Source organism: Catharus ustulatus, chromosome 6 (genome assembly GCF_009819885.2).
Source record: "Catharus ustulatus isolate bCatUst1 chromosome 6, bCatUst1.pri.v2, whole genome shotgun sequence".
Lineage (NCBI taxonomy): Eukaryota > Metazoa > Chordata > Aves > Passeriformes > Turdidae > Catharus > Catharus ustulatus.
In genome coordinates, this window is record NC_046226.1 from 21,359,407 (window position 1) to 21,383,047 (window position 23,641).

The window sequence follows — 23,641 nt, forward strand, 5'->3', positions numbered from 1 at the left end:
GTTATGATTTAGTCTTAGTCTAAACTCCATATAGTTCTACAGTACAATATATCAATGTTATTAATAAAATATACTAATAAAAGATGAGAATTTCTGTCTCAAAGAGATCAAATAAACAAGTAGATTTCTGAATTCTAGGTAAAGTACATAGCTGTTTTGAACTGATAGTCATTATTTCTACCCACATCCTCAGTCTGAATTTATGGACCATTGCAGGTGGATGGCACTAGAGCTGCAAAACTCTTGGATGCCAAGGCAATATACATGACAGGTACTGCAAATGTAACTTGCCAGATGGAGCTTAGCTCTACCCATGGATAATAACCACTCCTCTTGTTTTCTCTGTAATGTCCTATTGGGAGAAGGAGAGTACAACACTGTCTAACCACTGCCACCTTTCATTGCCACCAAGTTGCCTCTCAGCTTTAGAAGTACAAAAAGCAAGGGAAGAACAGCTAACAACAGGAAAATGTTTCAAAAAACAAAATCTCCAAATCGTCCTGACCTTCAGCTACAGCTGGCATTAAATCAGGTTTGAACAGAAGAGAAATAGTAAGTTCCAAGTGACCAAACCTGACAGAAGCAGGGGGACAGCCATCCTGTGCTATTCCTCTCTCTACTTCTAGAACAATCCTTGATGTTCTAAACTGTTATTTACACCCTCTGCCTTGCTCAATCTGCAATTCTCTTCAGGGAAGGTGATGACACTGTCATCCTTTCATCCTATTTCTCCCTTCACAGTAGAAGCCCTGATGCCATTTAACTGTGGTTGCCTTTGATGCCTCACATCCACCATGACAATGCTAAGCAGGAGAGCACAAGTGCCTGCCAAGAGTTGCAGCAGAAGATCCTCCCAAGGCAGACCAAAGGAAACCTGGCCCTGTGGAGAGAGCAATTCAGACTCAGAATCTGAAACAGAGACCTATCTTGAATGGTGTAACAAACCATCATAAAAGAGCAAGTCACAGACTGCAGAGGTAACAACTCACTCCTTTTGATACAGCATTTCCTAAGGTCAAAGTCAACATAGCAGATTCTGGTCCATAACAATCCATTTCCAGGCTCTCACCTTCCTGTTCAGTTCATGCCAACTTTCCTCCTTCTTTTCCCCCATGAATCACATGGAGCAGATGCAAACCCCATTCTCATGGCTACAGTTAAAAAAGAACGAAACAAATAACTTGCAAGCATTGGACATTAGCTGAAAGGCATCCAGAGAGATGCTAAGCCTTTTCACAGCAGATTGTAAGTGGTCCTTGCTTCTTGCCAGGGCAACAAATGTTACAGCCAAGCAAGCAGAAATTTCTCTGCTGTGCTTGAGTCCATAAACAGGACAACGTGTAATCAGCCATCTGAGCACCAAATAATTATTCATCTTCAGGCAAGCAACAATATCTCAGAATGAGTCAGATGTGGGGGTGGAAGAAGTCCTCTCCGTGAGAGGCTCCCACTGCAGTGGTTCTTTCTGAGGCATATACACAACATACAATTCTCCTCCTTCCTCCCATCCATCTTTCCTTTCCACCTTGGCATTCTTATTTATGTCTAGCAGCTGGAAATCCTGCTGATTCCCAGCAGTCACATACAGCTCTGTTACAGAGTGGGACCAGCTGCCCTCCTGGCTCTGGAGGAAGCTCTGCTGCACAGATCCTCCCCTAGTGCTTTTAAAGCTGGATGCCTTCAGGGACTCCAGAGAAACAGGCTGTATATTCTGACCTGCCTACCATATCTATATTTCTAAATTTCATTCTCACTAATTGCTAAATCTCAAGACAAGACAGGCAGGTCACATCAGCAGTCACCTGAGCCATTGCTCACAACCATAAGAACAACAATTAATTGTGCAAGTTTGACAGGTGACAGAGAAAATGGCAATGCATTAGGCAGTTGAGGCAACTATATACAACTTACACAGTATATGTAAATGCATATGGGACAAACGTGAGTGGAAGAGTGGCATGTATGAGGAGCAGAGAATCAGTTTTAGCTTGCTTTTCTACGAATATCTCTAATGAGACTATGTTTATAGCAATGAAACAAATCTACAAATCTGGGTACTAGAGACTCGAATGCTTATATAAGATTTAATACATTGCTTTAGCAGAGAACAAGAGGATTAACTACTGCCTAAATGTAATCAATTGGGAGCTAAGACAATGATGCATAAGATTCGGACCTAGACATATTTGCAAGTCCTGAGCCTACTCTGAGGGCATTATGCTAATACATCCACAGCAAAGAGTAATCAAATACAGTCTCCAGGAATACTGATCCTACCAAAAAAAATGCTTCTAAAGCATAGGTATCACAGAATGACTGGGGTTGGAAGGGCCCTCTGAAGGTCATCTCACCCAACTCCCCTTAACCCCCAAAGTTAAAGCAGGTTAACTTTGAGGAGGCGCACAGGATCACGTTCATGCATTTTTCGAGTATCTCTAGAAAGAGAGACCTCGCAGCCTCTCTGGGAAGCCTATTCCAGGCTCTGCCACACACACAGTAAAGAAAAAGTTCCTCCTGTTCAGATGGAACTTCCTGTGTTTCAGTTTGTGCCTATTGCCCCTTCCCCTGTCACTGGCACCATGGAAAAAGAGTCTGGCTCCATCCTCTTGACAGCCATCCTTAGGATGTTTTGTATGCATTGATAAGATCCCAAACAAGTATCTTCCTTTATTATAGGTATTCTTTTCTATATTCTTTTGCTCAAAGTGAAAACAAAAGAAGGTCTGACCTCTTGATTACCATATATTTAAGTACTTTCTTTAGTTTTTAGGATCCTGAGGAAACAAGGCAATTGAAATCCAATCCTACTCATAAGACAGGACTCCTACTCAAATCTAAGTCATATGCATTCATAACATCCTTTTCTGTTTTTACCACAGCACAGAGCAAATTTTCTGCTCTCTGCTGAACACATCTTTAGAATCAAAGTGGAACTTCAGGGTCTTAATACCACTGTGAAAGACCTAGGCCAAGAACCAGAGAGAAGGGAAAGGGAATACGCAACCCGATGGGATTTACAAGATATTACCAATACTATCAGAACACAGTCTGTGGACTATGTTGTGAGATGGACCAAGGACTTGGCTTATTTTACTACACGGGAAAGAGAAGAACCATTTAGAGAGTAGGCTTCTTGACAGATGAATAAAGTAAGGATTAGAAAACAGTAGCTTCTGGCTCAGGACCTGTATCCAGCCTGCCACAGCCTTTCAGCTTTCCAGCTAAAGTATACTACAACCCCAAAACAGCTTGGCAGCTCACCTCCCTCTGTATGATGCTTGTGTTCCACTCGCTGTGGTCTGCCCCATTAATCTTCTCACCATCAAATTTGCTCTTACCTCTTGCTTCCTACATTAAGTTCTTCTAACAGAAGGATAATATATTAAAGGAATAATAATAACACTGATAACAATAGTCTAAGAAATACATACTTCTTTCTCCATATTTCCCCTCGTTTGATTAGTCTCCCAGCAAGAGCAGCATTAATCACTGGGACAAGAGATAAAAGATAAAGTCCAATTTGAATTTTGCTGTGTGCTACTCAGAATGTATGTGTGTGTTCAGGCAGGAGGGAGGGAGGCCGCAGGATAATCTGTCATTTTATATATTTATGCTGTTGGAGGCAGTCGGGACTGGTTCTCCATTGTTACCACAGATTAAAATCATTCATGTCCTTATACTTTCATTGGAGGTCATCTTTCAGGAAAAAAGAGATAGTATGACCAAGTTAAATTCAAGCTATTTCTGCAAATCTCTGTAAATGACTTGGATATCGAGGCTATTGCTTGGATATTAGAAGAACACAACTTACGGTATTTTTTTGTGGTTACCTGACCTGACACTTTTTACACTGAATTTTCTTGCTTTGAAACAGTAATGAAAAAAGATCTGTTGTGAGAGGAAGAGGTGCATTTTAAATTATCTTAGCACAAGTGAGTTATCCCAGCTCTGCCTGACTTCGAACCGCCATGGAAGAATTCATGGATCCGCAGATCTCACTTCTAGCATTTCTACTGAACTGAGTCCCAGCCTGGCAAAAATACTAGACTTTATCCTTAGGGAACATGAAGTGTGGAACCAAGCAAAGATTAAAAGTAGAAGAGTGGTTACTAGCCCATGTAGTATGAGTTAGTCTTTTCCTAAAACCTTTGCTTCTCCAAAACAGAGCCACCAGCCTACCAGCTCTGGCCAGGTCACTCTCCATCTTCAAATCACACTGGTTCTTTCCCATACCTCTGTGAGAGAGATGTATCTCATCCTTTGGATCTTGGTTGCCATCTGCCCCTCGGCATTCATCCTTTCTCTACCCACTTTGATACATTTAGCCATTAGAGCATTTTCAACATTTTCTACTCTCTCATTCGTTCCCACTATAAAACTACTGGTATTCCCTGGGAATTGTCCTTACCCACAAATCAATTTCCTTAGAACACCTAATCTAAGACACAGCAAAATGGGCAATACAGCACCAGTCGAAAATTCTAAAAGTAATTATTAGGGAAGAGGATCCCTTTATTAGTCATTTCGAGAGTGAAAAGCCAACATATTTTCTATGCAAATGCAATTACCAAATACAAATATCAAACACCAAATACCAACTTTTCCTCCAAAAATCCACTGTAAGAAAAAAGGGAAACATTTATATCTTGTGCATTACCAGGAGAACTGAAATCTAGTTCTCACCCCTTTGGCTTTATTTTTCCTTGGAAATTTTGTGGAAACACATTCTTATCTCTCAGAATATAATAGAAGTAATTTTGCAATCAAAATGAACAACATCCCACCTACTCATATGCCATCTAAGGGAGGAGATAAAGAATTGGCAGTTGTATAGCTTGTCTTGTTTATCACTACTTTTATGAGCTCTACTGTGACAGACATATCTTGCAAATTAGTGACAACTCATCCAAGAGATGAAAAAGAAACTAGTAGAGATCCTTCTGTTTCTGTTAGCTAACAACACCATCATTCTGCAGAAAATCCAAGGCATTAATTAGAGGGTTTCAGAAAGCAGGTCTGTCACAACAGCACAGATGTGTTTCCCATTTCTGTGCATTCACTGAAATGAATGACCTACAGAAGGTAAGAGGTATATTCCCACTTCTCTGCCAGTCTGTAAAAAAAACCAAAAACCCCAACCAAACAAATAAAATAGAACTATACGTTCAGGAAGCATTCTGGCAATGCCTGCAGCTTCTAGGCATTTCCCTGAAGTATATAAATAGCAAGAGGAACAGATATGCTATAACAAAACATGAGCCAATCCTCCAACTATATTTGAGCCATAACCATTGATTCTACTCCATTTATTTCCAAGTACTTGCTTTTGCAATATTGGATCTCTTCATCATATCCTGTCGCTGCACAGCCATTCTAGAACAACACACTTGTCCTATTCTTTCATTTGGCTTGGGATCAAATGTATGGTCAACTAGAATAGTTTTAGTTCCTGAGTACTGTATTAATCAGATTTTTAAAGTAATCTTTCACGTGACTTTCAAGAATCCTTTTTGACAGGGTAAATGACATGTCTAAATGCACGGATACGATGCTCTGGAAAAAAAAGTGCATACTGATGTTATTAATGTTACTTTCTGAGAAATGTATTCCTGTCTGCCTGAAGAAGGCAGGTATCAGCTTATTACAGTTTTTATTTCAGCTTCCTATTCTTTTATTCAAGAAAAGGGCATGTTGCTTGTTCACCCAAAGGAAAGTTAAAATTTCAATAGTTCTTGATCAAGACAAAACAAAGAATCAGAGAAAAATCTAAAAAGATTCTGAAATTCTAGAAAAATGCTAGACCTGGCCTCTTTCACCCTTACCTTTCTCTTTGATGCTGGGCCAAATCTTAATTTCCAAAATTGACAGGAGAACAGAACGGGGTACATGTGTTAAAAACACCAGCAGAGCTATTGCTGTAATATGCAGATGACTTTTCAGCCCTGTAAGTTAAGGGAATGTAATCTCAGCCCTTTTAGAAATGAATCAGCCAGCTTGGACCTTCTGTAAACTGTTAGACGGAAGAAATAAAAAGGCAGTGTGGATCCTAACACACAGAAGAGTGGCTGAAGTGACTACTTGTTAATGCTACTATATAAAACCAAAGAATAAGTGGAAGCTATATTTTGAGAAATCATGCTATATGCCAACTTTTGGCTCTCAAGTTTGCCACATACATTCAGTCAAACCCCTCCCCTGGAGTCATGAGACAGACATCTCCATTTGGAACCAATAATGGCTACTAAGCTAAATGTTCCAATATTACTGCTGGTAATGTCAACAAATGACAGCATATACCCAGCATATGCATGAACTGTTTTACAAGCACAATGTTCTTTATTACTGTAATTGTGCTTAGCAGAAATACAAGGCTGAGTTTACTTTCGTCATCAGTACTTGTCAGCACTGGGGAGCATAGGCTGGAAAAATATTACAGCAAAATCACATGGGCACTGTACTTGTGGCTCACTTATGGCACTTCTAGAAAACTGGTTCCCTATGGCACTTTCAGAAGTGCAGCACAACTGTCTTTTGAGAGACAGAGAGTGGATGAAACCATGAAAATGTAAGATTCTCCTTTACATTATATGAATTTTACAGGTAATCTGAGTATCCTGAATGTGACATCAATAAATATAATTTTAACACACCATACCATTTGCACATCTAGTACTCACTTGGAGAATATTTTTGTGCCTTTCCCACACAGAAAATTATCATATCATTTATATATTTCTGGTTAGGTAGCTACTATATTACACACCAATAATTCTGTATTTCACTGTGCACTATGTATATTTCTACATTACATATTTGAAAAGTATTTAGAGGTCATTTGGTATTATTGAATTAGTAACTGTAACCTACATGAACAATAGTCTGCGTGAAAATGTTTAACATTTGGATTCTTGCTTCCAAATTCTGCTTTCTTTCTCTGCTCAAAGCACGTTACCATTTAATCATTACAGAAGAGATGTGACTGTGAATAAGTAAATGCCATTTTGTGAATGCCACTGCAGCAGTGCAGGAATGTAGTATAGGAGAAGGGATTCCCCTCTGAAGCATGGTAAAGTTTGGAGCTTTGGCCTCTTTAATAAAAAACAATGGAAGAAGAAGCAGATAAAAAGGGATAAAAGCCAGACTGTAATTCTCAGCTGTGCCAATGAGCCAATGAAGTCAGTCTTTAAAGCAGAGACTCATCAAAAGCTCTTTTTTCATTAGATCTTCACAGTCTTGGGATGAAAATGTCACTAGTGACTTATAAGAAGGAAAAACCAAATTAAAGGCCAATTTCTTTCCCTACCAAATTATTATCTATGAGTGTAAAAGAAAGTACCTAGGCAAGACCAAGGGTGAGACAATTTTATTTGTCTTGCTGACAGTGAAAGTCTAATTAGACTGACAAATCTTCTGTGCCATTTTCCTTTGTGATATACACTGTAAGGAAGGATTTAGCCTGGAGCTGCATGTTATGGAAAGACATTAATCAAGATTATTGGACCCTCAACAGAAAACAGAGTTAGAAGGCTGAAAAGCCTAATGGTCAAAAATAAAGGTTGGAAACCTTTTTCTAAGCCTGCCAATGGGCTGGACTCTCCATACAGATAATGGGCAGATCCCCTCTTCTACTCTCTAGAGAGAACAGTCTGCATATAATAAATCATAAACTGTCATTCTATGTCTCTAAGATCATAGTTGAAAACATCCACAAGTAATTTATTCTTGTCACCTACAAGCTAAAGTTTGAATGGTTAGGCAATTGTCATTTCTACATTTCTCAATAAGTTGAGGCATGCCCTGGATATGTAACAGAGCACACAATTTCTGGTTCCTCACGGAGACCACAAGTCCACCTGTCCTCCCAGAAGGGTTCTGATCTCTTTTTCAAAGAAAACTGTTTTGACCTTGGGTCCTCAGCCATCCATGCCATAGGCCAGACATATTAGGGACCTGCCCTAGAGCCTCCAGAAGACTACCTGGTACTCCACTTGGATTTGATGAACTGAGTGAGTTTTGAATGGAAGATGTGTATCATGATGAATGATCTCTAGACTGGCTTTAGCAATTAACTTTGCACAAATTGTTTGATGACTGAATGACCCAGCTGTGAATGAAGACAGAATGTGCCACATAAAAGCATATGGAGAGTCTCCTAAAAAGCTTTGAACAGCAACTCATAAAAGAGAATTCTGACCACACAAGCAGCTGCCATGGAAGCAGAAGACAAGAGAATGAGTGTCAGTTTAATCTGTTTTCACAGAGGCCTCCCCAACCAAAAAATCCCTGAAGTACTTCATTATTAACTGAAGTTGCTCTTTAAATCAGCAAATAGGGACATGTGGGATTCCAGGACCTCTAAGCAATGAAGTAACACTGGAGAAGCATGACAGCCTCGCAAGAATGCAGTGTGGCTCAGCAGTGGCCCTCATCCAGAAGCAGTCTGCATGGCATCTTACTGTACCACACACAAAAGCTAGCAGTTTGTCTTTAAGGCTTTTGCAGCTAACGTGACAAAACAGAAGTCTCAGAGAGGATGTTATTATCACAGGAGAGTCTGATGCATCAGGCCCTGAGAGGTAGCAAGAAATTAGCACAGCACATGCCACTTCTTAACAGACTGTACAGATCAGGACAAAACAAATCCAGGACTGTACAAATCCAGGACAAAACCATATGTAAGAAAGTCAAATCAGTGCTTCTTCTTGGGTCTGTGGAGCACAAGCACCATCTGTAACTCACTGAAACAAACACAAATCAAAACGTCTTTTTCTCCCTTATTTTCAGTTAGGAAAAAAAGGTCAGCCTTCATTACTTCCTTCTCTGAATCACAGGAACGTTCCCAGCAGTATAGAGCCATACAGCTCAACTGTTTCTCACTCAAATCCTAGCTGTCCTCTACTGACTTGAGTTTTACCGCCTTGCAGAAATTTAGTATAAATTTATAGATGTTTTAAATGCTAATTTCAGTGCCACTGGGTATTTCCAGCAATATTTTTCTCTCAATTTCCTTTATCTTAGTTGTTTGTCCAAAACTATACACCATGTCTGGGATCTTCAAAAGATGAAGCATATCAATGGTCTGAACATGTACTGTGTATTTCTAAGAGTCTTCATTTTCCCAGCTGTTTTGTTCTAGCTGTGCTCTAAAATACTTCTGTCAGTACTCAGACTACCTAACTGCAGGAGGTGTCTTGGTGTGCGTTACAAACAAAAGATATCTTTGCACTTATCATGCTCTTCTGTAGTTTCTTAACAACTGATGTGTAAATCTAAGTCGTTCTGAAATTCCTCTGGATTTTGTAACACCTTTTGATTACAGACTTGATATTCTGCATAAAACTTATACAGATTTTAAAAAGGAGTAGTTTAAGTTGCTTACATATGAAAATGAGTAATACAAGTAGCACAGATACTCCTAACAGAGTAAGAACATTAATTCTTTCTCATGATTTGTGCTCTTTTGCTTTAGATACTTCACTTCTATTTTTGTCATGCTTGGTATTTCTACAATTGGCCAGAACCACTCTGTGCCAAGTAATGTGCATGTGCAGAATAAAAAGTACATTTTGAACCCAAGGACTCTGTAATCTCAGCATAAAACAAGATATCACACATGGATACACATACATGGATAATAAAACAAAAAAATATGACAACATTGGTTGACTTGATGAACAGTTGTCTTAGACCATCATCAGCCTAACTTTTTGACAACTTTTTGGCATGCATCATGATAACAAGAGTTTCAATGGGATTGGAAAAATAACCAGCTGTTGCCTTATGTATGGTATCAGAAAGCAGAAAGATTCCTAGGATCAAATCTAAGAAGTGAGCAAAAAGTGCTTGAATCATACTGATTGGAATCAGAAGAGGCTAAACTTTAAACAGCCTTGAAAGTGAAGAAAAATATAATTCTGTTTATTTCTAAGCAGAAAAGAGAAGAGAAAGCTGAAACAAGGTAATAACTAACTGTATTTGTACCTTTCATAGCCTTAGGTATCTATATTTTATGTTTCCCAAAGAGTAAACTTGTTCTATTAGATTTTTCCATCACTTAGATCAAGCAGGCTTGAAGATGGTGATGTGGAACACAAGCAAGATAAAATAACTATTAGGCACCTCAAAAGCCATGGCTGGAGATACTCCCTAACAGGAAAAGACAATTTCTTCTCACTTTCACCACACAGATACTGAAACTTAAGCAGACAGAATCAAATTCCACCAAAAATAAGGAAGAAAGCCAAGCTATCTGTGCTGCGACAGCAATAAAATGGCCCAATATTGAAATGTAGAAAGTTGTAATGGAGGTACATATTGACCTTTATTTTTCTTTCAGCGGGTAGCATGAAGTGTCAAAAAGTTATTGCTTTAATATCAGCTGAGATGAGGCCATTTGTTGTGGTGCATGTGTATCCAGGAAATCGCTGCTCTAACCATGTTTTTAGAAGCACTTTGACACTTTATTAAATCTTCTTGATGCTCTTTCAGCACACAGTGGTCTCTGTAGGCTGACTGAACTGCCACTTGGGCTAGGCAGGAAGCTTTCAGAAAGAGTTCCTTTTCAGCCAAGCCAGCATCATTTCCAGCCTGACCCAGCTCATAAAGGTCCAGTGCTACTTTCTGTCCACTGGTAAAGCTAAACACAGTTTGCTGCCTTTAAAAACTATAGAGGGCAGGATAAGAACCACAGACTTTATAGTTCTGGAGATGTAACTACAAATATTTTCTCTAAAATTAGAACTAGTCATTGAGGAGAAGGAACTGCAATTCTCGCAAAGTTTATGACAAACAGTGACCAAACCTGCGGTAATTTCCCCTCATTTGGATAAGACTTTATAAAATCTCCTGCTGGGCATTTGAGGCTAATAACTCAATTAATCCCAGTCCATCTGGATTTGCAGAGTACCAAAGCAGGCACTGTTAAACCTCAGCTTGGAATTAGTTACTCTAATGGTTGTAAATTCCACTGCAGCCAGATGTACCTCACAGAATCACTGAATTGCTGTGGTTGGAAGGTACCTCTGGAGGTCATCTAGTCCAAACCCTTGGTCAAGCAGGATCATGCAGAGCTAGCTGTCCAGGACTACTTGCAGGTGGCTTTTGAATATTTAACAGCATGGACACTCCACAAACTTTTGGGCAGCTTACACCCATTCTCAGTCACGCTCATGTTACAAATGTTTCCTGATGATTAGAGGGAAGGTCCTGTGTTTCAGTTTGTGCCCATTGTCTTTGGTCCTGCCATTGGGCACCACTGTCATCTTTACACTCTTCCTTCAAGTATTTGTACACACAGTTAACATCCCCCCTGAGCCTTCTCTTTTCCAGGATCAACAGTGGCAGCTCTCAGCCTTTTCTCATACAAGAAATGCTCCAGTCCCTTACTCATTTTAGAGGCCCTTTGCTCCATCTCTCTAATGATTTCAAAACAAATGTTTCATTCCAGTTGATAACACAATAACATGACAGTATACTGGTGAAATAAATAATCCACAGTTCAGATTGGTTATTCACATCATTCTTTTCCTTGCACAGACAAGGAAACTCAATTAAAGGTGCTTATTTCTAATCAGTACCATATTCTGGCAGCCACAAAAATGATTCCAAAACCACTGCATTTTAAGGGTTGAAATAACTACTTTGGCACAATTAAACCTGAAATCTATTTTTTTATTTAGGAATGATGTTTACCAAATAGATTGGAACTGCTCTATATTGGAACCTCTACATTTTGCAAGAAACTGATCTTGATAGCGTTCCTTCAAAATGCTCTGCAGGAAGGCTATAAAAGGAAAATAAAAAATGACTCCAACTGAAAGTAATGCTTCATTGCTTTTCTCCTCATTATGAACTTCACTATTGCAGCAGTTCATCCTGTCATAATAATAAATAACCATACACCCACCCCCCCATTAAGCTGTGTAACTCTCTTCAGAATACATTTCCCCACATATGGAACTTTTAAAACATAATTTAAAACCTTGTTCTTATTCACATTTTGACAATCTCATACAAATCAGGTTGCACTAGATCAAGAGCAAAATCCATTCCTATTCTTACATGTATGTGCCACAACAATTCAGCCAGCTGTTTGTCCTGTGTCTAACACAGAAGGACAACATTTTAAAAATAAAAAGTTACATAGAGCATTATTCAGAGAACATAGCTCCTACGAACTTACAAATGAGCAGCAAGATGAATTCAGAAATGAAGGAAATGGAGAAGACTAATTGACTCACCTGGATGCTGGGCGGTGAACGATTTTTTCGAGTGGTAGTGGTTGCCATCGTGGTTGTGGTTTCCATGACGGTAGTTGACATTTCCGGTGGCACCGATGTTGTGGGTGTTGTTCCCAAGATGGAAGGGACTTCCCCAACGAGTCGGACACTTCCATTGATTTTAATGTTGGGATTGTTCTCTGCCGCCATGTTCAGCACTTTCAGGCCATTGTAATAGAGACCGGAGAGCTGGCCTTGGAAGAGACGCCCTCTGTCCTTCCCTCCTATGGCTATTTGCGCCTGGGTGTTGAAGATCGTTAACTGTCGTCCTAGTGAAGGGGGGTGAATAACGTTATTGACAGACATTTCCTCCAATTTGCAAACTACATTGAGCCCCAGCCCGAAGTGATGAACAGAGGAGAAGTAGATTCATTCTTGAGAGTGTTTATGATGACTGTAGAGAAACAGTATGGAAATGTGGTGCCTAAAAGTCATTAATAAGGATGATTAGCCTGAAAGTATGACTACCTAAAACTGAACCTTATACCTCAGCATCCACTCACACATCAAAGCTCTAGAGAAACTTCAGAAATTCGAACCCATTCTTTTAGGATTGGATGAGTTTTAAACTACAAATAGGACTTCAACATGTGGCTATTTTTCTACTATCAATTCAGACTTCAGGACCTGTCAAACTTTAGCCCATAAATGAACCTCCTTTTGGGCTGGTTAAAACATTGGATTGACTCATAATGCCATTTTTAATAATGCAAAAGTTTCAAGGGTTGGCTCAAAAACAGTAAAACATCAGGTAAAAATGAAGTAATATAAGAATTGAGTAGGAGTGTTATGACAGGGTAATTCATGATCTTTCACCTGTAAACTCTGTGTTGTGAAGGTTTGCAAATCTGAACCCAAGAAAGAATAAACACAAACATTTCTGATGTCTCTAAAACAGCAAAGCTTTTGAAATAGGGAGGATAACAGATGGTTAAGCCCCAGAATGCCTTACTCCGCTCTTACAGAAAGTGAAATTCAAATGTAGGCAGGTTATGTGGTTTAGTCAAGGTCACATCTTGAGTGTTAGAAGAGGTCCAATATCATATGTAATAAAAAAATATAATTATTAAAAATAAATCCAGTAACAATTGCCACCTAGTTTTGCAGGACACTTACATCACATTCAGCCTGGACTGCTCTATAAATACTGTTTATGTCCCAGGCTGCACTAGGTTGACCATGTTAAGAAATAAATTGCTTCATGAAGTGTAAAAGCAGTGCCTATAATTTCACTATTCCTCAAAGGATTAGGGGCATGCCACCTGAAATCTGCTGAACTAGCAGACAACCAGACTGGACATTGCTCAGAAGGGTTATCAATGCAGCATCAAGACAATAATCATTTAAATATCTTGTGCTTTCCCATTTTTATGAAGTTTGAAATATGTTTTCCAATCCCATTCCCACTCCCAAGTTCTCACTCGTCACTTTCTATCTAGTCCAGCCTGATGAGAGGTGCAGAATGCCACCATGTAGGAAAGCACAGCCTATGATCCACTGCTCATTCCTTCACAGCCAGTGGTTAGAGTAGATCAAAACACATGGCGGAGCTCACCAATTTTGGTCGTCGTGGCGGGTCTCGAAGCCAAGTGGTGATGCGGTGTAGCATCATCTTATGGTGACAGGATGGACCATGGGGAAGAGAATGGGGACAAGAGAAGAAATGTATCTGAAAGAAGTTCCTGTCCCCACAGAGGGCCCTAGCTAACTGAGCAACAGTAAATGGAGAGGTGTAACACACAGACATGTGGAAGTGGGCTGCACATCCCTTGTGCTCCTCACTCTCAGATTTGTAAATGGAAAATTAGGACTTGATCAGGGTGGAGTAACTGCAGTGATGAAGAAATGAGAAATAAAAATGGGGGTTATCCTTCCCCTGGAAAGTGTTGAAACACCTGATGCCATATTCTGCATCTCAGGAGGTTTTAAACTTGCCAGAGGCAGCATATGTATATTAAAACATCAATAAACATGCACTGAAGCCACACATCCTCAGAATGTAAATATAGCCTTTACTCTCATCTATAACAAAAATAGGGCCCAGTAAGAATTTCTGTTAAGATATTAATCCCTCTCAGCCCAGCTCCTGTCTGAATTAGAGGAAATGGCACTGTACACTGTAGAAGGTCAAATTCCTGTCCCATATCATGTCCTTGCTTTTCTTTTCTTGTGCTTTGGATTTCTTAAGAGATATGCTGTAAGAACTTTACTACACCATTTCCCCTTCTCTGAACACGTTCCCTCCCTCTAGCACTATAGTTCTGTCTGTATTGTCCCTGCCCCTACAAACTCAGACATGTCACTTCTTACTGTTCCCTTCTTCCCACCTCACTCATGGTAAGACTGCCAAGGAGAGGAGGTAAGAAGAGTAAAGAAGGGACTTATGTGTAAAGGGACTTATTTCACTAGTCTTGAGATGTTATCCCTGAAAACAGATGGAAGATAACTGTCAGTTCAGTTTTCCATTTTCATTTCCATTTCTTTCTTCCCTTGAATTAATATAGTATTTTTTTAATCTTTTGCCAAGGGGAAGAAGGTGGAAGGTGGTGAGAAAGAAAAAGATTTTTTGCTGCTTCAGGTAGGAGAGCTCCACAAAGGATAGGAGAGGGATTATCTCACTTTTACTGGAGGATAATGACTTGGTTCAGGATGTCAACTATTCTAACCCAAGCTCACAGCACAGCTTTACAGGTCAGTCATATCTCTTGCATTATTTGCAAGAATGAATAGCTAGTATATTAAGCCTGGAAAAAAGAGACCATGTCTCCAATTCTGGGCCTTCATCTGCATCTTCTAATGTTGAAAGAAATTGTACACCAAGGAGGTTACCCTATTGCAGCAAAAAAAAAGGGAACTTTGATTTGTATTTTGCAGTCCTCACCATCAAATGGTTTTCCAGACCAGAATTCATGCACTGCACCATATGGTTAATGCTGGAAACCACACTAAAAATATGTTTGCTAAAAGAACAATCACTTGTTGCAGTCATCTACTACCTGAAATTCCTCATTGTTGCTCTAAGATGGTGTACAAGCACATGGTAAAGACACCAAGGAAATGAATATGGAATGAGAAAAATCTTTGGAGAGAATATATACTTCATTCTGCCACCATGTGTCTCTTCTAATCATTCTTTCAATGGAATTTAGCTGAAGCCTTTACTTCTCCTAAGTAAAATTTATTTGGCCACTGAATTTTATTGAGGAACTATTTACATTAGTAAATTCTACTAGGTGTGTAATTCAATTCTGCAGCCCTTTTTATACCACAGAGAACTAACTCTTCCTACTGCTATATTAGTGTCATACTAAAGAAAAATTATGAGGTATTTTGTTAAGTATTCTGAATAGTTGAGGTTCTTGTTTGGTCTCTCATTGACTTCTTCATTTGAAAAATTGAATTCTAATTAAAAATACCACAGAGAAATCTGAAGTGTAACTTTTCTGTGGTACTAGAAGAGATTTTGGGCCTGATTTTGCAAATCCTAATTCATACTAATAGTTCTTCTTCAAAACTACAGTCACTTGCATCAAGGAGACTTTACAGGTAAGAGAGATTTGAATAATTAAGTACTTCTGGGATCAATCCTTTTGATGAGATGCTTCTGGGTCTTTATTAGCTCATTCAATTGCAGAACAGGTAACATCTGTGCCTTAGCAGACACCAAATATTCTGCTAAGGAAATCTGCTGGATTTATGACTGCTGAAGTTGAACAACTTAAGACTAATACTTCTTTTTATATTCACATATATAATCTCAGTGAAGTTAATAGCATTTAATATTTTGCTTATTACTCATGCAATTCAAGACTGTAAACCTGGGCTCTTAAAATTATTTTAAACTAATTTCTAAAACTTAAAAGCCCTTCAAAGCAATAGTGATGCCACTGCAGAAAGATGTGTTATATTTGTTTTCCAAGAATGAACCATTTCATGATTATGAATAACATAGCAGTACCAAAGGAAGACCAAATCTATAGCATTCAAAAATGTCATTCAAAAAGTGTTTCATCTTACCTCACCCAAGCCAAGAACTCACATGGGCAAGGCAGCTATTTTGTATGCTGACTCTTTCATGAATCTATTCCTTTATCCATCAGTCTTGTTCCATTTTCATAGGAATCTACCCTTTCACTCACCGTCTTTATATAGACTTCTGACAGAAGGCTTCCATATTACATTAATTGTTGGATGGATGACCAGATGGATGAGCAGGCTGGTGAATAGCTACATAAATTACTCATTCTTACATTTTTTAAAATTTGAGTGGTACCTAAGTTGCTGAAAATGTCTGTCTACTTTGGAATGAAGGAAACAAGTTATATTGTCTCAAGTGTTACACTGCACAGTGTCATTCCCTGATCCATAGTGGAAAGACTGAATTTACTTTCACTTCAGTAAAAACATTGCTCTATCCTTCTGGCCTAACCACATCCAGTGCTTTGAGAGTGCCTAAACACTCAAATGTTGTCTCCTTTAGACTCTAGAGCATGTGTGATTGTCTTTTAACAAAGCATAAATATCCAAAAAAGGTAGACTTCAGTTCAAAACTTCTGGATGGATTACAAATGAAAGTGTTTTGGCATGCTTTTAAGCTCAAATCTGTAGAAGCTGAGACATAAAGTAAAATATTTTGTGGAAAACCAACAATAAAAAAAAAACCAACAAAAAAGCAACAGACCCACAATCAAATCAAAAGTAAAAAAGATGGGTTTCTCAAGCACATGAATTGCATCAAAGAATTAGACATGCATCTCTTTTAACAAAGTTGAGGCAATCATTGTCTTCAGTGTTAAAGGGACTTTAGCAATTCAGACTTACCAAAATTATTCTCTTTTTAGTGTTAAACTTTATGTATCTATTTTAGTTTGATCTTGTAAATTAATAGGGCAACCCACTGAGACTCAGGAGCATTTTCTGTTTATTGTTATCTTAAAATTTATTTACAATTTAGTCGAATTAACTGTTTATGACATACTGGTTGTAAAAAAAATTCTATTTTGGTTACACAAACATTTTTGCCTTACTTTCATTAACACTTTAGCTTTAATTTTAAACATTACACCTTTGTAGACCAAACCTGAAAAGTGAGCAACACTGCCAGCTCTCATTGAAGTTAACAGGATCTGAGCGTGCACAACACTTTGCAGGATCAGGCACCTCACATGAAAATATTTTGACTGGATTTAGCCACATCCTTCCTGACCTTAATTCATACTGGATAAATCAATTTGTTAATTCAGCTGAGGTTAGAAATTTGAAACAGAACATAAATTATATTTTTCCAGTCCTACAAGAGATTGGTTTTCCTTCCTGGAAAATGTGTTAATAACCATACTCCAAATCAGCACAGAAAATGCAAGATCTGAGTTCAAAGGTCACCCCCTTTTATTAGCAGTACTTTCATAAATGGAAACAAGAGAAGATTGTGCTCTGCTTTGTCTAGATTTCAAGGCAAGGAGTTAGTTACAGTAGTTTTTGGGGTTTTTTTTATTACCACATTTAGTAATAAGGGAGAAGATCTTCCTGACTTAAACTCCACTGTATTACCAAGTGCCTAGTTCAAGCCCTAATGAAATCAGCAAGTTATTCTGTTACATTCAACAGGAAAGGGGTTTTACATCCAAGAATTTTTTCCTCTCCAAATTTCTTACAAAAAAAGCAATTGCTGTTCTGACACAAGTCCCATTTCAAAAGGTCATGGACTGTATGCAGAACTTTCACTCAAGCCATCTGGACTTATTCATGTTAACAAGTGTTTTTTGTTGAACTGAAGCCAATTACTCAAGGCAAATCCACAAAGTTAAGTAGCACTGCCTTAGACTACGAATTTGATCCATATTTTAGACAAATATAATTTGAGTGCTCAAACTGTACTCCAGACATAGCATAAAAGCAACAGAGCAATCATTTTCTCTGTCTCCCTCACTGTAATTTAAATGAAAATGTTAAAAAATGTTTTCTTTACAACATTTTTTAAAATAATTTAATTATCTTAATACAATTAGGAAATACATAGCCATGGTGGCTAATCAGACTCATGAGAAAAAAAATAAACAACTTAAAGGAAGTGTTTTAACAAGTAGATTTGAAAATCTATTAAGAAAACTTCAATAATAAAGACATAAATGTAGCTCAAGCCCAAATTAAAATAGGAAAATCATGCAATGGTTAAATTGCCATAATACATGTTGTTGCTCTTCACTCTTCCTCATTTGGCTTTTCTTTTTTTTAGAAATCATCTCCTGAATTGTTTCTTGTTTGTCATTACTATTATATCAAGCTTAGAATTTCGTCCCTTTAACTGCATTTTAATAGCAATGTATTATAGCATGATTTATCAACATATGGCAGGTGGAAGCTGACACAAATTATAATGAAAATTAAAACAGTCATTTATGCAGCACAGGCGATTATCATTTAAGAAACATTTATTTGCAGGCTTTAAAAATGAGAGTTTAGAATCAAATGGGTTTAAAATGAAAGTTTTAATGACTGTTACCTTTTTCCTGCAGCCACTCCTCTACAGGCCGGTTATATTTGAAGGGGATTTTCTGTTTTACCATTTGGAACCGTTCACTATCAGTGTTGCCTTTAAAGTTTAAAAAACAGCTTAAAAACAATCTGTAAAGTCAATGAAATAGTTAAAACATCCTAGATTTTTGGGGTTTTTTATGACCTTATTTAGCTATAGATAAATAAGTGCGCATGTGTGTACATATATATCTGTATTTGAAAAGAGATTTATCTTTAGTAGAATGGAGAATAGTTATACATCCAATTGCCTGGAGTTCTGGAAGGTCAAAGAAATTAAATCCTATGAAAAAGATAACTCAGATTCTCCTCAGAGTATTTGTTTATCCAGATTGGTTAGAAGGCATGTGCAATTTGTCTGTGACGTGAGACCTTGCATGAACTCAGTGCCATGAGTTACAACATTTTGATCAGACTGGCATAATATGACATGGCATAATATGTCAGTCATGTAAACACACAATTAGCAATAATTTGATAAACCTTCTTGCACTGGTAAAAGACTCATGTTAGGACTAGAAACCCAGTAAACAGGAAGAAAAAAAAAAAGAAAAAAAATAAAAAGGAAGGAAGAAAATATACAAAATTGATGCCAAAAGGATGTAATAGAATTAGTGTAAAAAAACCCCAAACACCTAAGAATGGAAAGATAAACAGGAAAAAAGAGAAGCAAAATTTGAAAAGAGGAAGAACTGTTAATTAAGGATACATGAAGACTTCTGTTCAGTTACCAAAGACTTGGGCCTGTGCCAGAATAAAACAAAAGCTTAGAAACTAATTTAAGTAAAAGCAGAAATAATTAGCCAAAATGTAAATTCTGGCAATTACAGTTCCATTGTTCCATGTTGATGGATAATAGAATCATCCATTAAAATGTGCTTTGGTGGAAAATTCCTATTAACTTGCACAACATAGAGAGGAACAGGATTCACACAAAACCTTTGTCCAAATTCCCTAGCTACTGTAAAATTGCACAGGTGAGATGGAACCTTTAGTAGAAAGGAGCAGCTTAGTTTGATGGTGCTAGGAATGACAGTGAACAAGTGCCATTGTTCTGCTTTTTCATTTTTTTCAGCTAAAGTCACTTTCCAATTAATTCTAATTATTGCTTCGAGTACTATTTTTACAAAAACTCTTCAGTCAGACAGGCATAAAAGAAGTGCATTTTTTACATGCAACGTTATAATATTGTAGAAAAAGGATTAAGCCCACACCTTTCTGAAGTAATGCTACCAAAAGCAAAAAATCAGCAGATCAGTTGTGCTTCAGTATGTGTTTTGAAGAAATGGTGGTCCAAGTCAGCAACTGCTCTGCACAATTTGCAGTATTACCTTTAAAATCCCACATATAAATATCCTAATGGGGCTTCATATTTATCTGACTTTCTGAAACAGATGCTGCAATCTTTTTCAATGTAAAGAGACACCAATGAAAAAAGGCATAGTTAAAAGCTAAGTCATATAAGTCCAGCCAGCCAAGAGCAGACACTGTCATGCTGCAGGGAATATGACTGGTGAATCTCATGTGCTCGATCATCTTTACTGCAGAGCTGTTGCTCAGAAATGCTGCCAGTCTATGTGAGTTACCTGCTGACCACAGCTGTGCTCTCCAGCAGCATCCTGGAACTGCTGACTTTCTGCAGCAGTGAGAGGCACTACAGCAGCACACCAGATACAGTCCTACAAGGATTCATGTGGCCTTATTCTAAGGGGTATTTGTAAAAATTGTCATCTATATTGCTGTAGGCTCCACTGTAAGGAAAACAGTAATTTGCATTTGGGTTAGTATTTCCAACTGCAATGATGAACATATAGGAACCTTGCTGCTTATTTGGGGTACCAGGTAAAAAGCATTTAAGAACAACTGGCCCAACTACTTATTACCTTCCTGAAAAGTTAGCTTACTTTTTACCTTCCATATACCACATTTATTGTGGGAAACAGCTATTCCCCATTGTAGAAATATCTAATTAAGCACCAGCTGACACACATTATTGCTCCAGTTTCTCTGTGGCACCCCAGATGCCTCCCATATACAACTGGTTACTCAGATAAACTAGAAGGAAAAGATAAAATTGAAAACACCCTCTCAGTCATTTGTCAAGTCGTATTTTACAATGTACTGTGGTGACCTGGAGTCACTCACAGATATGAAGTTACCTTTAAGTACATTCCCAGCTCTCATGATTCATATCAGCACCACCAAAAGTCAGTTCTGTACTTCTATGAATACATATTCCTAAACAGAAAATTTGAACCATGTTCAATGCAGCAACCAAGAAAAAATTGATAAAGAGGAGCTGGTTAATGTAAACAAAAACAAAGAAAAAACTCTACATAAAGCTAAAGAGACAGTAATATTAACAAAGATATTTGATCAGTTTATTAATAATAAACTGAAGAGTAATGTCAGCTGAGGTCATGCAGATCAGTTGTTTTTCCAATTTCTTAACCCAAATGACAGCTTCCTTTCCTGCAAGTTCTGCCATTCATTTAAGCCTAAGGCAAGCTTGCACTCACAGGACAGGGAAGCAGACAGCAGTTTTCCCCCATTGGTTTGGGGAGAGCACCAACAAAATTAAGTCAAGCTTGCTACAAAAACAATATCTTTTTTAAGATCAGTTAGCAAGACATTCAGCTTAGACCTTTTCTCAACACACTAATCCATGCCCACCAAAATAGCTAAATCTCATAAATGCAATCATAAAAATTCTGCATCACCTTTAGGATTTTTTTTTGTTTAGTTGCAGTGTGCCTACTTTTTTTTTTTTTTTTGCATGTAAAGAAGGAGTACTAGGTCCTGAAAAATCCTCAGGAGGCATTTCAAATGCACTTAAAGACCTAAATTTTTCTCTCAACTCAGACTTGGACACTTACAAAGAGGCTCCTACTACTATCTATATTGTATGTGATAGAGATAGACACAGTTTTGGTAGAAATGGGGGTTATTCCCCACTTTATAGAATACATTCTGAACTAGGACTAGTGGTTAAATGAGTGCATCGATATTGCAAATGTCGATGGGCAGGCACATTTTCTATAGCCCCAAAGAAATTCTATAACACTATTTACAAGCATCAAGAAACTCCACTGTCTTCATCCAGTATTGGTATGCACATAAGTAACCTTTTACTGGTGGCAGTGAGATTTTTTTCAGAATGAAGAAAGTTCAGAGGAACACTAAACTCAGCCAGGGGTTGGCATGGAGTGCTTCTTCCTCTGTGTGAAAGGCTGACTGTAGAAAAGAAAAAAATGTGGTGAATTGAAATTCCTTCGAAATAAGGTGCCTGAGAAGAGCAGGCCAACAAAACTAAGGTAAAAAAAGGAAGTGGGACAATCAAAAAAGACCTGACAATGAAAAACGGGTTTCTTATAGTCCTAGACCTTCAAGAAAGCCAGAAATGACAACTATTCCCCACCACATCTTTAAAAACATTTTTTAAAAAATCAGGTTTAATTTAATTTTATTATGTTATTTTTATGCAGATATATTCAGCAAGATTAAAATACATATAAAAATCATACATTTAAAAGTGATGAAAAATTGAAGGGCATTAGAAATTCAATTAGGTTTATATTGCAACATTAGTAGCTGATCTATTTTTTTGTTTGATTTTAAATTTTATTTCAGACATAACTAAGAATGATTTTTAAAAACATGTGCATGAGAATGTGTTCACTCATATACCCCATTACAAAAGTGAGCTACAGAACAACTTTTTCATTGTTAAGTGCTTAGAATAGTCATTAAATATAACAAATAGAACCACACAATTACTAAATTAATACTGACTTGGAGTTGTGCTTTCAAAAATAAACACAACATTTGATATGATAGCTCAAAAAGGAAATATCATGGTTTGCAACACGAAGTAATGTAAGTTCATCATGAAGAAAGTTTATTAAACCTCTCACAGCTGAGGCATGATGTGATTAAAGGTGTTTCTCATCCATCTTCATACACGGAAATTTTCAGTGACAATACTTTTGTGACCTCAATGTAATTTCTTTCTACAGTTGAGCGATACTAACATTCAAACAACCCTAATGTAGATCCTCTCTTTTTTTCCTTTTGTGTCCAGATTTGATTCCAGGCTGTTCATCAGATGGAGTGATTTAAATTTATTTCAGAAAATACCCCTAATAGCATAAATTTTCCAGCATTCAGAATCGATGTGGGTCTCCAAGGTTGCAGGATATAATTTTTTATAGTAAAATTTTGCTGATTGGTTTTGCCACTTGTGATTCGCTAAATATTTACCTCCCATAGTTCCTAGCTGCTTAAATGATTCAAGTACCAGTAGGAAAAGCTCATTTTAAATAAGTTTCCTCATTTTTCCTTCATCCATATAACAAATTCCTGTATATCAATACAACTTAGGTCTGCTCAACAACTTCTTCTAAAGAAGTGCGCCCCATAAACACATTATTTTGCCTATTTTTTATTCCTTTTTCATGTAAAAATTCTAAAGCCAATTGTGAAGACTAGGATTAAAAGAAGTATTTTTTCCCATTTAGGATTAATATGCACAATCAATAGAAATTCCACTGCATGTCCTAAGTTTTTCAACAAACTGATAAGCAGTCAGACTTTTATGACCTCAAGGATTCTAATGTCAACATTTTGAAATCTTCTAGATTCTTGAATCTTTGTTAACCTGAATATTCAAAACATTTCAAATACCATGGTCATTCCTGAGGACCAAATACTTTGGAGAGAAATATGGCTGAAGTGCTCTATGTTTTGGGAGTTTTTTTGGATTGTCCCTCTTTTTCCAAAGGAAATGTGGAATCCAGTCATAAAAATAAGAGCCTACTGGTTAAATATGA

At 37.6% G+C, this 23,641-nt stretch overlaps 1 protein-coding gene across 32 annotated transcripts in view; it reads right to left on the reverse strand.

Annotated features, from left to right (window-relative positions):
* NRXN3 (neurexin 3) overlaps window positions 1-23,641 on the reverse strand; it is a 967,067-nt gene that overhangs the window by 94,027 nt on the left and 849,399 nt on the right. For 13 of the 32 annotated variants that reach the window (XM_033061700.1, XM_033061701.1, XM_033061711.1 and 10 more), the window contains 3 exons: window positions 18,781-18,870; window positions 13,834-13,890; window positions 12,240-12,547 (listed from right to left, as the gene is read on the reverse strand). In XM_033061700.1, coding sequence (XP_032917591.1) covers window positions 12,240-12,547; window positions 13,834-13,890; window positions 18,781-18,870 — 455 coding nt within the window. The remainder of the gene's footprint in view (window positions 1-12,239; window positions 12,548-13,833; window positions 13,891-18,780; window positions 18,871-23,641) is intronic. The other 19 variants (XM_033061705.1, XM_033061720.1, XM_033061718.1 and 16 more) reach the window with 2 other exon arrangements.